At 41.2% G+C, this 16,591-nt stretch overlaps 1 protein-coding gene across 5 annotated transcripts in view; it reads left to right on the forward strand.

Moving 5' to 3' along the window:
- Nucleotides 1-16,591, forward strand: part of LOC102397911 (neuronal acetylcholine receptor subunit alpha-7) — a 149,794-nt gene that overhangs the window by 122,816 nt on the left and 10,387 nt on the right. For 2 of the 5 annotated variants that reach the window (XM_044932783.2, XM_044932784.2), the window contains exons 6-8: nt 3,445-3,612; nt 12,021-12,275; nt 13,639-13,725. In XM_044932783.2, the coding sequence (XP_044788718.1) occupies nt 3,445-3,612; nt 12,021-12,275; nt 13,639-13,725 (510 nt within the window). The remainder of the gene's footprint in view (nt 1-3,444; nt 3,613-12,020; nt 12,276-13,638; nt 13,726-16,591) is intronic. The other 3 variants (XM_044932785.2, XM_025271075.3, XM_044932786.2) reach the window with 2 other exon arrangements.

Below are 16,591 nucleotides of genomic sequence, written 5' to 3' on the forward strand. Positions count from 1 at the left end.
AGGACTTCAGACTTTCAGGTTTTCTGTCTTACAGCTTGTGCTTCCTTGCTTCTTCCTCAACCCCTCCTCACCTCCCTCAGGCCTTGCAAACCTTCTTCCTAACACAGAGCTCGGAGAGGGTCTTCCATCACTGTACACTCTTTTACGGCAGGCCTAGAAGTTGTATCTTTTATCATGAGGGCTAGTGTGGAAAATGATCTCCAGCAGTCATCCATGTAGAAGAATATGGGGCTGTGGGTTGTGTTGAAGGTTGGGGCCATTTTCAGCCACAGGAGCAGCGCTCCTGACCCACGAGTCCTCTGTACGCCAGCCCCTCTGGGCCCCGTGCCTGTGTCCCAGCCTCCACGGCCCCTGGAGTCCGTCAGGAGGGCACACTGAGCTTTGACTGTGGGAGTCTCCCCTACCCTGGCTGGAGGGTGTGGGGCAGTCTGGTTTGGGCAGCAAGCCTGTACCTGGGGTCACATAGACCTGTCTGGGAAGCTGCTCTGCTTTAGCAACTGAACAGGCAAAAGGTGTTTCAAGTGGAATCTTTGAAATAGACTTGGTTATGAAATGACTTTTTTTCCCGTCACAGTTTTATTTTTTAACAGCATTATTGAGGTATTATAAATTACATTATTGATGTGTATTATAAATTACATATCATACAACTGACCCATTTTAGGTAGATGATTCAATGATATTTAGTAAATTGACAGTTTTAGGACCACGACTACAATCTAGTTCTAGAACATTTGCCATCACCCCCCTAAAGATCCCTTTTTCCTGTTTGCAGTTAATCCCCACCCTCACTGCCAGCCGCCGGCAACCACTGACCTGCTTTCTGTCTCTAGAGAGTCTCTTTTTCTGGTCATTTCATAGAAATGGAATATTACAGCTACAGAGTTCATTTTCTGCCGGCAATGAGGGTTTCAGGGGATCTAGCCCAATAATGAGAGGGCAGTGTCTGTAATGAGTTCCACATTCCTGCAGACACTGGATGTGATGCTGCAAATCCCGTTTAAAGAGACTTGAGGAGACAGGAAATCTATTATCCTTTCACAGTTTGGTTGTGGGTGAGGGGGTCCCTGAGTCCCTTCCTCCATTCATTTTTTTTTTTTAACTATTCTCTGAGTTTTGAGGCATTTCCTTTCTCTAATTCGGAGAAGGCAATGGCACCCCACTCCAGTACTCTTGCCTGGAAAATCCCATGGACGGAGAAGCCTGGTGGGCTGCAGTCCATGGGGTCACTAAGAGTCGGGCGCGACTGAGCGACTTCACTTTCACTTTTTACTTTCATGCATTGGAGAAGGAAATGGCAACCCACTCCAGTGTTCTTGCCTGGAGAATCCCAGGGACAGAGGAGCCTAGTGGGCTGGCGTCTATGGGGTCGCACAGAGTCGGACATGACTCAAGTGACTTAGCAGCAGCAGCAGCAGCAGATTTACAGAGCACCGGCCTGTCCCTGAGAACACTGGGACCCTTAGCTGTTTGTGCCATCACTGCCTTCTGGTCCTTCTCTGGACAGCAGGGAGCACTTGGGCATAAATGGGCATAAAAGGGCATAAAAGCCCACTGGAGCGGGCTTATCTCAGTGACGTGCTGGGAAACTCCCTGCCAGCTTGTCCTGTCCTTTTCAGTGGAAACTAATTTTTGTCCAAACACTACCTCCTCATCTAAAACCTGTTAGTTTTTCTTCTGTTTATAATCTAGAATTCAAGCGAGTTAAAATTATCTTCCACATATATTTCTAGATAAACCAAATATTTCCTCAATTTTTAACATAAAGAAAATGCTCCTTCTACTCCTCACCAAACACACACACACGCACACACACACACACACACACACACACCTTTCAGAGTCTGTTTCTAAGCGCTTCATTATTTTTATCAGCTTGTATTGGATTTTTTAACATTCTTTACATGTCTCTTACTGTTTAGAATTTGGAGATGCACGTGCATGGCATGAGAAAGTTTACAGAACATTTAATTTTTTGCACAGAAATCTCAGAATAGAAAATGTCAGTATAGTCTTTGAAATGTAAAAGACAGTAGGGCCTCAGCTGAACTTCTTTTCTAGAGATTTTTCCAAAAAGACCCAGCTTGTTCTGGATAGGTTTAGCTACTGTTTGGGTGGGCAGAATGGATTGAAGCCTCTTTAGTCACACCCAAGTGAGAGACCCTGGTATTCACACCTCCTCCTCCTAAAGGGAGCACAAATGGTCCAGGGGATATGTGCAGAGCATTGATCCTGAGACATGCAGAGTATCCGTAATGATGCATCATTTAATTTGCCAACCTTTGATCAGGCCAGCAAGAGTTTCACTCCATGAAGGGCAGGCTGTGTGTATTATGAACAGTGTATGAGATGGAGACCAAGGAATTGCTGTGCATTTTTTTTCCAGCATTATTGAGGTGTAGTTGACAAATGTATATATCATATATACATTCACACATATATACACATACATATGTGTGTGTGTATATATATATCTGTGTCATATATATGTATGTATATACATGGGTTCGATCCCTGGGCTGGGAAGATCCCTTGGAGGAGGGCATGGCAACCCACTCCAGAATCCCATGGACAGAGGAGCCAGGCAGGCTACAATCTATAGAGTCGCAAAGAGTTAGACACGATTGAAGTGACTTAGCATGAATGCACTTATATGTAAGTGTGTGTGTGAGTGTATGATATGTTTACACATGCATACACACACACATGCACACATGTTGTGAAACCATTTATTTCAACAATCAGATTAATTAACATACCCATCACCTCACATAGTTAATTTCAGGCATACTTGAAATTTTAACTGTAGTCATGGTGCTATATATTAGATCCTCACAGTGAATCCTCCTCTTACAACTGAAAGTTTGTACCCTTTGATCAACTTCTCCCCCATTTCTGCCATCCTCCAGCCCTTGGCAATCACTATTCTGCTCTCTGTTTCTGAGTTCAAATTTATTTTTTTCAAATTCTTCACGTAAATGATATTATACAGGATGTGTCTTTCTGTGTCTGACTTATTTCACTTAGCATAAGGTCCTCCAGGTTCATCCATGTTGCTGGAAATGGCAAGATTTTCATCTTTTTAAAGGCTGAATAATAATAATCATCAGGAATATATTGCATATAATCCATATAAATTTAATTATAGATACATATATTTTTTTATTTTATTTATTTATCCATCAACAAACACTTAGGTTGTTTCTATGTCTTGACTGTTGTGAGTAATGCTGCAGTGAATATGGGTGCAGATAGATCTTTAAGATACCGATTTTGTTTCCTTTGGATGTATATGCAGGAGTGGGATTACAAGATCATATTTAGTTCTATTTATAATTTTTTGAGGAGCCTTTGTACTGTTTCCATAGTGGCTGCACCAATTTGCATTCCCACCAACAGCTGTGTGTCTAACACAGGTCTTGGTCTGTCTTATTGCCCGTGTAGGCATCTTTAAGAGCTCCTGCTACATCGACGTGCGCTGGTTCCCCTTTGATGTGCAGCAGTGCAAACTGAAGTTTGGGTCCTGGTCTTATGGAGGATGGTCCTTGGATCTGCAAATGCAGGAGGCAGACATTAGCGGCTATATCCCAAATGGAGAATGGGACCTTGTGGGTAAGCCCAGCAATACTGGCAACCTAGAAGGAAGCTGCTTTATTACTGTGCTGGCTTAAAAAGGCTGGGATTTTCCACTCTGCTTTTCAGCATGAGCACTTATTGAACCCTGCAGCATTCTCCATGATTTACTGAGAGCTCTAGGCTTAGACACACACAAAAAACCAATTGGAAAATGCAGTGCTTTCCATGAGGAACTTGCAGTTATGGTAAGGTCAGTGCAAGTATGGGCGTCTGTATATCACTCAGATCTGCTCCATCCCTAAAATCAGGTGGGACAGCAAATTGCAGTTGATGAGAACCTGTATTTAATGATTTAAATAGAAAAACAATAATTATGTTTATAATGGTATTGAGTTTACAGTGTATTGGAGAAGGCAATGGCACCCCACTCCAGTACTCTTGCCTGGAAAATCACATGGACGGAGGAGCCTGGCAGGCTGCAGTCCATGGGGTCGCTAAGAGTCAGACACGACTGAGCGACTTCACTTTCACTTTTCACTTTCATGCATTGGAGAAGGAAATGGCAACCCACTCCAGTGTTCTTGCCTGGAGAATCCCAGGGATGGGGAAGCCTGGTGGGCTGCCGTCTATGGGGTTGTATAGAGTCAGACATGACTGAGGTGACTTAGCAGTTACAGTGTATTATTTATAATCATGGTGTCTTAGTCCATTCCGACTATTATAACAGAATGCCATAGACCAGGTGGCTTATAAACAACAGACATTTATTTCTCAAAGTTGGGAGACTAAGGGCTCAAGATCAATGGGTTGGCAGACTCAGTGTCTGGTGAGGACCTGCTTCCTGGTTCATAGACAAGTGTCTTCAGGCTGTGTCCTCGCATGGCAAAAGGGACAGGAGATCTCTCTAGGGTTCCTTTTATAAGGGCACTAATCCCATTCTTGAGGCTCCCTCTATAACCTAATCACCACCTAAGGCCCTCACCTCCAAATAACCATCACTATGGAGGTTAGGATTTCAGCATGTGAACTTCGGGGGGACACACTCAGTCAGTAGCATGTGTAATTCAAATATGTAAAAAAATCTTCCAGTTCAGCAGTGAAGCTATGTTGAGACAGCCAGTTTGACACGGTTGCAGAAATAGACATATCTAACACTGCCAAAGCCAGAAGTACTGCCCAAAGACATATTGAACCCATAGACACCCCAAAACCTACTATTGGACACTGCACCACCCTTCAGAGAGATGAAATCCAGCTCCATCAACCAGAACACAGGCACAAGCACCCCCAACCAGGAAAACATAACAGGACACTAATCCAACCCCATCTATGGGAGCAGACTCCACAACCAAGAACTATGACCTTGAGAACTTTTTTTCTTATAAATCCACTGTTTATTCCCCCTACATATTTCTACCTTCATATTAGCCTTTTGTGGTGCTGTGGTTTTCCATACCTGCAAAAGAGGTGTTCTTTTCCTCTTTGTTTTTCTCATTTAAAAAAAAAAAATCATTTTAAGATTTTTTTTCTTTTTCACCTTTTTTTCTTTTGGTGATGTTTCTGATTTTGTTTTTTGATATATTCAACTGCTTTTCTTTATAATTCTTTACCGGCTGTAGCTATTCCTGAATATATATGAATCTTTCTCACATACAACCATTTATCTTTGCTTTTCTATTTTTTCTCTTCTCTCTCTTTTTAACCCTATTTTCCACCCCTTCCTTTTCTCTTTTCTCTCCCTCTCCTCTTTTTTATTTTTCTCTTTTTTTCTTCTCCCTTTTTTCCTATACACTTTCTTTTTTCACCAAGTAAGTTAAATTGTTGAGCTCTCTTTGCTATATTCCTCATGTGGTACTCCTCTCAGGCCCAGTTTTCCAGATTGAGCATTAGTTAGCTCTGCTTTTAATTGGTCAATATCACTTTTGGTTTCCCCTGCTCACCAAGTCAATCTCCTGTACTCTTCTTTAGAATACTTTGGTTATAACTATTCAAAAGCAGAGACATTACTTTGCCAACAAAGGTTCGTCTAGTCAAGGCTATGGTTTTTCCTGTGGTCATGTATGGTTGTGAGAGTTGGACTGTGAAAAAGGCTGAGTGCCGAAGAATTGATGCTTTTGAACTGTGGTGTTGGAGAAGACTCTTGAGAGTCCCTTGGACTGCAAGGAGATCCAACCAGTCCATTCTGAAGGAGATCAGCCCTGGGATTTCTTTGGAAGGAATGATGCTAAAGCTGAAACTCCAGTACTTTGGCCACCTCATGCGAAGAGCTGACTCATTGGAGAAGACTCTGATGCTGGGAGGGATTGGGGGCAAGAGGAGAAGGGGATGACAGAGGATTCGATGGCTGGATGGCATCACTGACTCGATGGACGTGAGTCTGAGTGAACTCCAGGAGTTGGTGATGGACAGGGAGGCCTGGCGTGCTGCGATTCATGGGGTCGCAAAGAGTCGGACACTACTGAGCGACTGATCTGATCTGATGTGTGTGGAAGTGTGTGTATATGTCCCAACATTTCTGTAATTACCTACCTGATCTACTTGATCTCCTCCCACTAGAACATAGGCACAAGTCACCCCTAACAAGAAGTCAATACAAATTACTCAACCAACATTTCCCTCAAAGGGCAAAAACCAAAAGGAAGAAGGAATACAACCCTAAAGCCTGAGAAAAGCAGACCTCAAGTGGAGCAAGTTAGAAAAAAAAAAAAAAAGGAAAAAAACAGAGAAATACAGCATAAATGAAAGAACAAGGTAGAAACTCACAAGGCCAAATCAGTGAGGAGGAAATAAGCAGTCTGCCTGAAAGAGAATTCAAAATAATGATAGTAAAGATGCTCCTGCTGCTGCTGCTGCTGCTGCTAAGTCACTTCAGTTGTGTCCAACTCTGTGTGACCCCATAGACGACAGCCCACCAGGCTCCCCTGTCCCTGGGATTCTCCAAGCAAGAACACTGGAGTGGGTTGCCATTTCCTTCTCCAGTGCATGAAAGTGAAGTCACGCAGCTATGTCTGACTCTTTGCGACCCCATGGACTGCAGCCTATCAGGCTCCTCCGTCCATGGGATTTTCCAGGCAAGAGTACTAGAGTGAGGTGTCATCGCCTTCTCCGAAAGATGCTCCAAAGACTTGAAAATAGAATGGAGAAAATGCAAGATAAAATTAACACAGTTAATACAATCACCGAAGACATAGAAGAAATTAAGAATAAGCAAATAGAAATGAATACCACAATTACTGAAATTAAAAATACTCCAGAAGGAACCAGTAGCAGAATAACTGAGGCAGAAGAATGAATAAGTGAGCTGGAAGATATAATGGTGGAAATGACTGCTGAAGAGCAGAATAAAGGAAAAAAATTAAAAGAATTGAGGAGAGCCTCAGAGACCTTTGGGACAATATTAAATGCACCACCATTTGAGTTATAGGGGCCCCAGAGGAATAAGAAGAAGAAAAGAAAGGCACTGAGAACATTTTTGAAGAAATTATACTTGAAAACTTTCCCAACATGGAAAAGAAAATAGTCAAGTCCAACAAGTGCAGAGAGTCCCTTATAGGATAAACCCAAAGAGAAGCACATCAAGACACATATTAATCAAGCTACCAGAGATTAAGCACAAAGAAAGAACATTGAAAGCAGCAAGAGAAAGGCAACAAGTAACACACAAAGGAAAACCCATAGGATTAACAGTGGATCTTTCAGCAGAAACTCTGCAGGCCAGAAGGGAATGACAGGGTATATTTAAAGTCCTGAAAAAAAAAATCTACAGCTAATATTACTATACCTGGCAAAAATCTCATTCAAAATTGGTGAATAAATCAAAAACTTCACAGACAAGCAAAAGTAAAGAGAATTTAGCACCATCAAACCAGCCTTACAACAAATACTAAAAGGACTTACATAGCCAGTAAACACAAGAGAAAGGAAAAAAACGACAAAAACAAACCCCAAATGATTAGGATAGTGCCAATAAGAATATGCTATTTAGTCACTCAGTTGCATCTGACTCTTTGTGATCCCATGGACTACAGTCTTCCAGGCTCCTCTGTCCATGGAATTTCCCAAGCAAGAATCCTGGAGTGGGTTGCCATTTCCTTCTCCACAATAGGAATAGATATATCAATAATTACCTTAAATGTAAATGGATTAAATGCCCCAGCCAAAAGATACAGACTGACTGACTGGATACAAAAGCAAGACCCATATATATACACTGCCTACAAGAGCCCCACTTCAGACCTTGAGACACATGCAGACTGAAAGTTAAAAGGATGGGAAAAGGTATTCCATATTTCTTTTGAATGTCAAAAGAAAGCCAGAGTAGCAATTGTTATTTCAGACAAAATAGACTTTAAAATAAAGAATATTATGAGATAAAGAAGGACACTGCATAATGATCAAGGGATCAATCCAAGAAGACATTATAATTGTAAATATTTATGCACCCAACATAGGAGCACCTCAGTACATAAGGCAAATGCTAACAGGTATAAGAGGGGAAATTGAGAGTAACACAATACTAGTAGGGGACTTTAACACCCCCTCTTACACCAGAGGACAAATCATCAAAAGGGAATCAATAAGGAAACACAAACCTTAAATGAAACATTAGACCAAATGGACCTGATTGATATCTTCAGGGCTTTCCATCAAAATAAAGGAAGAATATGCTTTCTTCTCAAGTGCACATAGATCATTCTCCAGGAGAGACTGCATCTTGGACCACAAATCATGCCTCAATAAATTTAAGAAAATTGAAATCATATCAAGCATTTTTTCTGATAACAATGCTATGATACTGGATATCAACTGCAGGGGGGAAAAAACTGCAAAAAACACTAACTCATGGAGATTAAATAATACATTACTAAATAACAAAGAGGTTACTGAAGAAATAAGGGAAATCAAAAGATTTCTAGAAACTAATGACAGTGAAAACACAATGGGATTTAGCAAAAGCAGTTCTAAGAGGGAAGTTGATAGCAATACAGTCCTACCTCAAGAAATAAGAAAAGCATCAAATAGACAACCTAACTCTACATCTTAAGCAGCTGGAAAAAGAAGAACAACAACAACAACAAAAAACCAAAGTCAACAGAGGGAAAGAAATCATAAAGATCAGAGCAGAAATAAATGACAAAGAAATATAGGAAACATAGCAAAGATTAATAAAACTAAAAGCTTGTTCTTTGAGAAGATAAATAAAATTGACAAACCACTAGCCAGACTCATCAAGAAAAAAGGGAGAAAAATAAAATTAGAAATGGAAAAGAAGAGGTTACAACAGGTAACATAGAAACACAAAGGATCATAAGAGAATATTATGAGCAACTACATGCTAATAAAATGGACAACACAGAGGAAATGGACAGATTCTTAGAAAACTTCAACTTCCCAAGACTGAACCAAGAAGAAATAGATATTATGAAGAAGCAAGTTACAAATGCTGAAATCGAAACTGTGATAAAAAAATCTCCCCCAAAAAACTAAAGCCCAGGGCAAGATGGCTTGATAGGAAAATTCTGTCAAACATTCAGAGAAGAGCTAATGACTAGTTTTCTGAAACTCTTCCAAAAAATTGCAGAGGAAAGAACATTTCCAAACTCATTCTATGAGGCCACAATCACCCCGAAACCAAAACCAGACAAAGACAACACAAAAACAGAAAATTACAGACCAGTATCACTGATGAACATAGATGTAAAAATCCTCAACAAAATTCTAGCAAACAGAATTCAATAACACATTAAAAAGCAGATGCACCATGATCAAGTCAGATTTATTCCAGGGATGCAAGGATTCTTCAATATACACAAATGAACCAATATGATATACCATATTAACAAGTTGAAAGATAAAAAACCGTATGATCATTCAATAGATACATAAAAAGCCTTCAATAATATTCAGCATCCATTTATGATTAAAAAACACTTCAAAAAAATGGACATAGAAGGAATCTACCTCAACATAGTAAAGGCCATATATGATAAGCCCACAACAAACATTATTCTCAGTGGTGAAAAACTAAAAGCATTCCCTCTAAGATCAGGAACAAGACAAGGGTGTCCACTCTCATCACTGGTATTCAACATAGTTTTGGAAGTCCTCACTATGAGAATCAGAGAAGAAAAAGAAATAAAAAGAATCCAGATTGGAAAAGAAGTAAAACTCTCACTGTTTGCAGATGACATGATACTATACATAGAAAACCCAAAAGAAACTATCAGAATATTACTAGAGCTAATCAGTGAATTCAGCAAAGTCATGAGATACACGGTCAATACACAGAAATCACTTACATTTCTGTATACTAACAATGAAAAATCCAAAAGAGAAATTAAGGAATCAATTCCATTCACCATTGCAATAAAAAGAATAAAGTATCTGGGAATAAACCTACCTAACGAAACATAGAACTGTATATGGAAAATTATAAGACACTGATGAAATAAAGACAACATAAACAGATGGAGAGATAGTCCATGTTCCTAGGTAGGAAGAATCAATATTGTGAAAGTGACAATACTACCAAATACAATCTATAGATTCAGTGTGATCCCTATCAAATTACTAATGGCATTTTTCACAGAACTAGAACCAAAAATTTCACAATTCATATGGAAACACAAGACCCTAAATCGCCAAAGCAGTCTTGATAAAGAAGAATGGAGCTGGAGGAATCAACCGTCCTGACTTCAGATTATACTACAAAGCTACAGTCATCAAGACAGTTTGGCACAAAACAGAAATATTGACCAATGGAACAAGATAGAGAGCCCAGAGATAAATCCACTCACCTACGGGTACCTTATTTTTTTAAAAGGAGGCAAGAATATACAATGGAGCAAAGATAGCCTCTTCAGTAAGTGGTGCTGGGAAAATTGGACAGCTACTTGTAAAAGAATGAAATTAGAACACTTCCTAATACCATACATAAAGATAAGCTCAAAATGGATCAAAGACCATTTTGTAAGACCAGAAACTATAAAACTAATGTAAGACCAGAAACTATAAAACTTTTAGAAGAAAACATAGGCAGAACACTTGATGCCATAAATCAAAGGAAGATTTCTATGACCCACCTCCTAGAGTAATGGAAATAAAAATAAACAAGTAGGACTAAATTAAACATTATCAACTTTTGCACAGCAAGTGAAACTACAAACAAGGTGAAAAGACAACCCTCAGAATGGGAGAAAGTAATAGCAAAGGAAACAACTGACAAAGGATTAATTTCCAAAATATATAAGCAGCTCATACAACTCAATACCAGAAAACAAATAACCCAATCAAAAAGTGGGAAAAGACCTAAACAAACATTTCTCCAAAGAAGACATAAAGATGGCTAACACTTTATGACCTAGCATGAAAGGATGCTACACATCGGTCATTATTAGAGAAATGCAAATCAAAACTACAATGAGATACCACCTCACACCAGTCAAAATGGCCATCATCAAAGAGTCTACAAACAATAAATACTGGAGAGGGCGTGAAGAAAGGGAACCCTCTTGCATTGCTGATAGGAATGTAAATTGATACAGCCACTATAGAAGACAGTATGGAGATTCCTTAAAAAACTAGGAATAAAACCACCATATGACCTAGCAATCCCACTTCTAGACATATACCCTGAGGAAACCAAAATTGAAAAAGACACATGTACCCCAGTGTTCATTGCAGCACTATTTACAATAGCTAGAACATGGAAGCAACCTAGATGTCCAGTGAAAAATGAATGAATCAAGAAGCCATGGTACAGATCTACAGTGGAGTACTGCTCAGCTGTAAAAAGGAATGCATTTGAGTCAGTTCCAATGAAGTGGATGAACCTAGAGCCTATTATACAGAGTGATGTAAGTCAGAAAGAGAAATATAAATATCATATACTTACACATATATATGGAATCTAGAAAGAGCCACTGATGAATTAATTTTAAGGGCAGCAATGGAGAAACACACATAGAGAACAGACCTATGGACATGGGGGGTGGGGAGGAAGAAGAGGGTGAGATGTATGGAGAGAGTAACATGGAAACTTACAATACCATATGTAAAATAGATAGCCAGTGGGAATCTGCTACATGACTCAGGGAACTCAAACAAGGGCTCTGTGACAATCTAGAAGGGTAGGATGGGTAGAGGGATGGGAGGGAGGTTCGGGAGGGAGGGGACATGGGTGTACCTATGGTTGATTATTGTTGTTTGACAAAACAAAATTCTGTAAAGCAATTATCCTTCAGTTAAAAAATAAAGTGACAAAAATAAAAAAATCATATAATCTGCAGTCAAAAAAAAAAAATCTGCCAGTTTGTTCAAATATCACTAAGGTACCCTTAAATAAATATATATTAAAACTAAAGCATTTATTCAAACAGCCAGTTTTCTGTACTTAGCAAATTCCATGCCTCTATGTGTGTGTTACAACCCCTTAAAACCAACAGGGTCCCATTGTTTCAATGGTGGTTCCCTCCTCTCTCCCTACCCGCCCCCCGGCAATGAAGGGATCTTGGGCAAGCGGAGTGAAAAGTTCTACGAGTGCTGCAAAGAACCCTACCCAGACGTGACCTTCACAGTCACCATCCGCCGCAGGACTCTCTACTATGGCCTCAACCTGCTCATCCCCTGTGTGCTCATCTCTGCCCTAGCCCTCCTCGTCTTCTTACTCCCTGCAGACTCTGGAGAGAAAATCTCCCTGGGTGAGTACTGGGTCTGAGCTGGATGGGAGGGGCCTGCTTTGAGGGTGGCAGTCAGGGGCCCAGTGCAGAGATATCCAGGGTCTGCTCACTACATCCCAGCCCAGGGTGACTCCCTGACACCACAGCCCCCTGTGCGGGGTGGCCGGGCCCTCCTGAGATTCCACAAGCTCCTCTGATCCTGCAGAGAGGATGGGCATGCCAAGGGAAGGACCAGTTCTTCCCTGAGGGGTCTGTGCCTTCTCCCCTCCTGACACCCCTCCACACCCCTTGGTGGCAGCCAGCTGGGATATGTTGTGGACAGAACACCGTTAAGTTTAATATAGTATCAGCTTGCATTTCTATATTGTCACACACAATGTAATTCCTTACCATCCTCCAATAGGAAGATAAGAAAACTATGATTTAGATTGGTGAAATGAGTCCCGCAACATCTCAAAGAGTTACTAAAGATTGTGTTTGATACACATAGAAATCATTCTCAAACCTATAACTTCTGACTACAAGTGTCTGACTACTGTAGTCGACTTTCTGACTACAAAGCTCAACCAAAAAGTGAAAGTATGTTTTATTTGGTGGACTTTCTAAGGACTTCAGGCTTGGGCTAAAGCATCCCAGATAGCTCTGAGGGAATGCTCCAAAGAGGTAAGGAAGAAACTAGGATATATTTAGGAGTTTTTGCCACAGACAGAGTAGTTGAAACATCAAAAGATTACTATTTAAAAACCAGACTTCTCAAGTTAATAAATTTAGTGCTTTCCTATGCTTGGGAAGATGCAAAGAGTCTGGGTTCACTGAAATCATTCCTGTGATGTATACCTGAGCTCTCCAAGACCAGTATCCTGTGTTTTCTCATCCTGAGTGTCCTCAGGGTGCACCATCTGGGAGTCTGCAATGTGATGGCTTGATGGCTGCAACATCTATTGTTTATTGATATAGCAGGTGATATTTTTATTCATAGGGCTCAGCTTAGGCACATAAATGACTTATCCAAGGTCTCACAGCTAGTAAGTAGCAAAGTCAAGACCAGAAGCCATGTCTTCCAACTGTATCTCTTGTTTTTCCTGCTGCTTGGAAATTACCTCTAGATACTAATGTATTAATAATAAAAGAGATATGTGTGCTGAAGTCAATGATTTATTTTGAGATGTTCTAAGTTCTGGCTTCTAAGTTTATCTCTCCAGGGATTTCTCAACAGTCCTCAGAAAAATGCCCATTCCTATGAATATAGAAAACCAGGCATTCCATTTGGTGTTGGGAATGTTAACGGCTACCACCCTCATACCTCCTTTGAATCTCAGGTTGCCTGGAGTTCAGGCCTTGCGTTCTTTTCTGTCTCAGGGCTCAGTGTGTGTCTCTGTTTCAGGAATCACAGTTTTACTCTCCCTCACCGTCTTCATGCTGCTGGTAGCTGAGATCATGCCTGCGACCTCTGATTCAGTGCCCTTAATAGGTAAGCAAGCAGCCGGCTCCTCTAAAGACCTGGGCTTCGACAGTGCCTGGGATTTCCCAGCACAGGCAGAGAGCAGAAACATGTCCTCCAGGACCCCAGAGAGCTGCACACCACCCCTTTCTGCTATGAGGGGATGACTTGCTTTAATTACTCAGAGTTGACTCATGGCCTCTGCTTACCTGGGCACACAGAAGGGGACAGGGAATCCAGCTTTGTGGTTTGGCCTTAAGATGCAGAAATGCCCCCTTTCCTCCCACAGTGCACCTCTCCACACACTTGTTATGGAGCCAGAGATTTTTACCATCAGAGATTCATTATTTTAGCTTGAGTCACTGTTTTTCCACAAATTCATTGTCACACTTTAACTCTTAGCTGTTGTTTCCCGAGATAACTTGACATCTCTGTAGAAAGTTAAAGCTTGTGAGAGAAGGTGAACAGGACAAATATATTTTGGCCGCATGTTGGGCTACACCCCACAGGCCTGCCAGCCCTGTACTTGCCCAGACTTTAGACAGAAGAAAGAGCCCAGAGACACCAATGGTTTGATAGATGGGAGATCTTACACGTCTGAAGCAAAAGGGTTATGGAGTGACACCCCATCAGTTACCTAAGAGAATTGAAGTCAGATTGGTCCATTGGTTACCAGGGAAACCAGTGAAGGGTCACAGCCCTCTTAGCCCCTTGGGCTGAGTACCTTCAAGGTACAGAGGTCTTCTCTTGTTAAATTATGAATCAGGAGCCATTCTAATCTAAAGATTTAAACAATCACTAGCTGGCTATGGGGGAAAAGTCTGTAGGTATTTATTGATTAGCTCTGTGATTAGGGAGACAGTCAGTCATGTGAGTGTGATGTAGGTTAAGCAGGGACTGGTCCAGCAAAGGGGATGTAGAGAGAGCAAACAAACCACACACAAAGGCAGGTGTAAAGATGATCTTCTGCCCAGGGAGAGATAACAAACACAGGAGGCAGCATCACCTGTTGCTATGCACCTCTCTGGACTGGACTGAACTGGAATAAACAGGAACATGCAGAGCAGGGGTGCTCAGTGGCCCAGAGAGGACCCAATACCCTGGCTATTGCAGTCAAGGTTCAGTTCCTGGTCAGGAAACCACACCTCCAAGCCAGTTGTGAGGACAGGAAGCAAACATTCTGCCAGTAGATATTAGGTTTGATGAGAGTCCCCACTCCCACTTGATGGTGGAGGTCAGAAAGAGAAAAGCAGTTTATACAGTGGCAGTCCTGTGTAGTTAACCAGGGGTAAGTAGGAATAGGGGTCCTTACGTGATACCCTCAGGCTTTACTTCACAAATTCAGAAGCCAAGGCCCTTCTTCTTGGAGCTTCCTGGATGTATAATATTTGACCAGAGAGCCTATAGGTATAAAGAGCCTCTGTGGATGTCATGTTTTTCTCAGAGCCATCCCAGAAACAAGTATACTTCAACCTGACCTTCTGACCCCATCCTTTAACTTTTAGTAGAGACCTGCAGCAGAAACCACCCTTAAGCAGGCAGTCAGCAGGCCCTGATGTCTGATGAACCCACAGGCTCGGCGGGTGCCTAGCCCACATCTAGAAGAATGGAATGGCCTTCTGGAAGGCCTTCTAGAAGAAGGACAGCTGTTGGCCTTCGACCTCTGTTAAGATTTCAGCTGTGGCATCCAGTCCCCCTGGATCTCTGTAGGTCACTGTATGAGTCTGCTAAGGCTGCCACAATAAAAGTCCTCAGACTGGGTGGCTTACACAAGAGAAATTTATTTGTTCCTGGTTTTGAAGGCTGTGCGTCCAGGATCAAAGGGCCAGCAGGGTTGGTCTCCCTCCTTGTCTTGCAGACAGGTACCCTCTGCTGTTCCCCGAAATGGTCTTTCCTCTGTGTCTTCACATCTCTGTGCCCCTTTGAGTTCCCAAATTTCCCCTTTTTATGAGGACACCAGCCGGTTTGGGCCAGGTGCCACACTAACGTTCTCACTTTAATTAATCTCCTCTTTGAAGGCCCTCTCTTAAAACATAGTCACATTCTAAAGTACTTGTTGTTTAGAATTTCAATGTACAAATTTTAGGGGTACACAGTATGCAGCCCATAACAGTCATGGTTTGGTCCCCCTTCCCTCCCCTTCCCAGAGGTCCCTGATGCTGATGTCAAGTCTCAAATGTCCTCCTCCAGTAGCTCCTTGTATGTTCCTCTTGGTCTCCATCGGAAAGCAATGAGTTCCTGCCTGCCTGGAGGGTAGGAGGTGTTTTTAACCAAGTGTATGGCCACATACTTAGCCTTGTACAAGGATGTCTGTTTAAGAGCTCAGCCCCTTAGTGGATAGCCACAATGAAGGTTTATCTATTTATTGCATTTATGTTAGGATAATTTATTTTTTTGCTTGCTTAAGGCATTGATCATACATATTTTTGCTTCGTTATTTTTAATACTCGTTTTGCACTTGAATCCATGCTTCTAATCCCTTTTTTATTATTTTTTGAAGTATGATTGATTTGCAGTATCTTGTTGGTTTCAGGCATACAGCACAGTGGTTCAGTTTTATATATATATATATATATATATATATATACTTTTATATATAGTTTTTCAGATTCTTTTCCCTTACAGGTTATTACAAAATGTTGAGTAAAGTTCCCTGTGCTATACAGTAGGTCCTTATTGGTTATCTATTTTATATATAGTAGTGTATGTGTTAATCCCAATCTTCTAATTTATCACTCCTCCACACTGAAGGTTTAATAATCATAGTTGACAGTTAAAGAATGCCCACCTGTGCCAACTTTTTCCTATACCCTTGGCCCATAAAATTGTTAATCTCTGCACCAACCCTGCAGAGAAGGCATTTCTGTCCGTGTTATACAGTAAAGAACCTGAGGCC

Source organism: Bubalus bubalis, chromosome 20 (assembly GCF_019923935.1).
Source record: "Bubalus bubalis isolate 160015118507 breed Murrah chromosome 20, NDDB_SH_1, whole genome shotgun sequence".
Classification (NCBI taxonomy): Eukaryota; Metazoa; Chordata; class Mammalia; order Artiodactyla; family Bovidae; genus Bubalus; species Bubalus bubalis.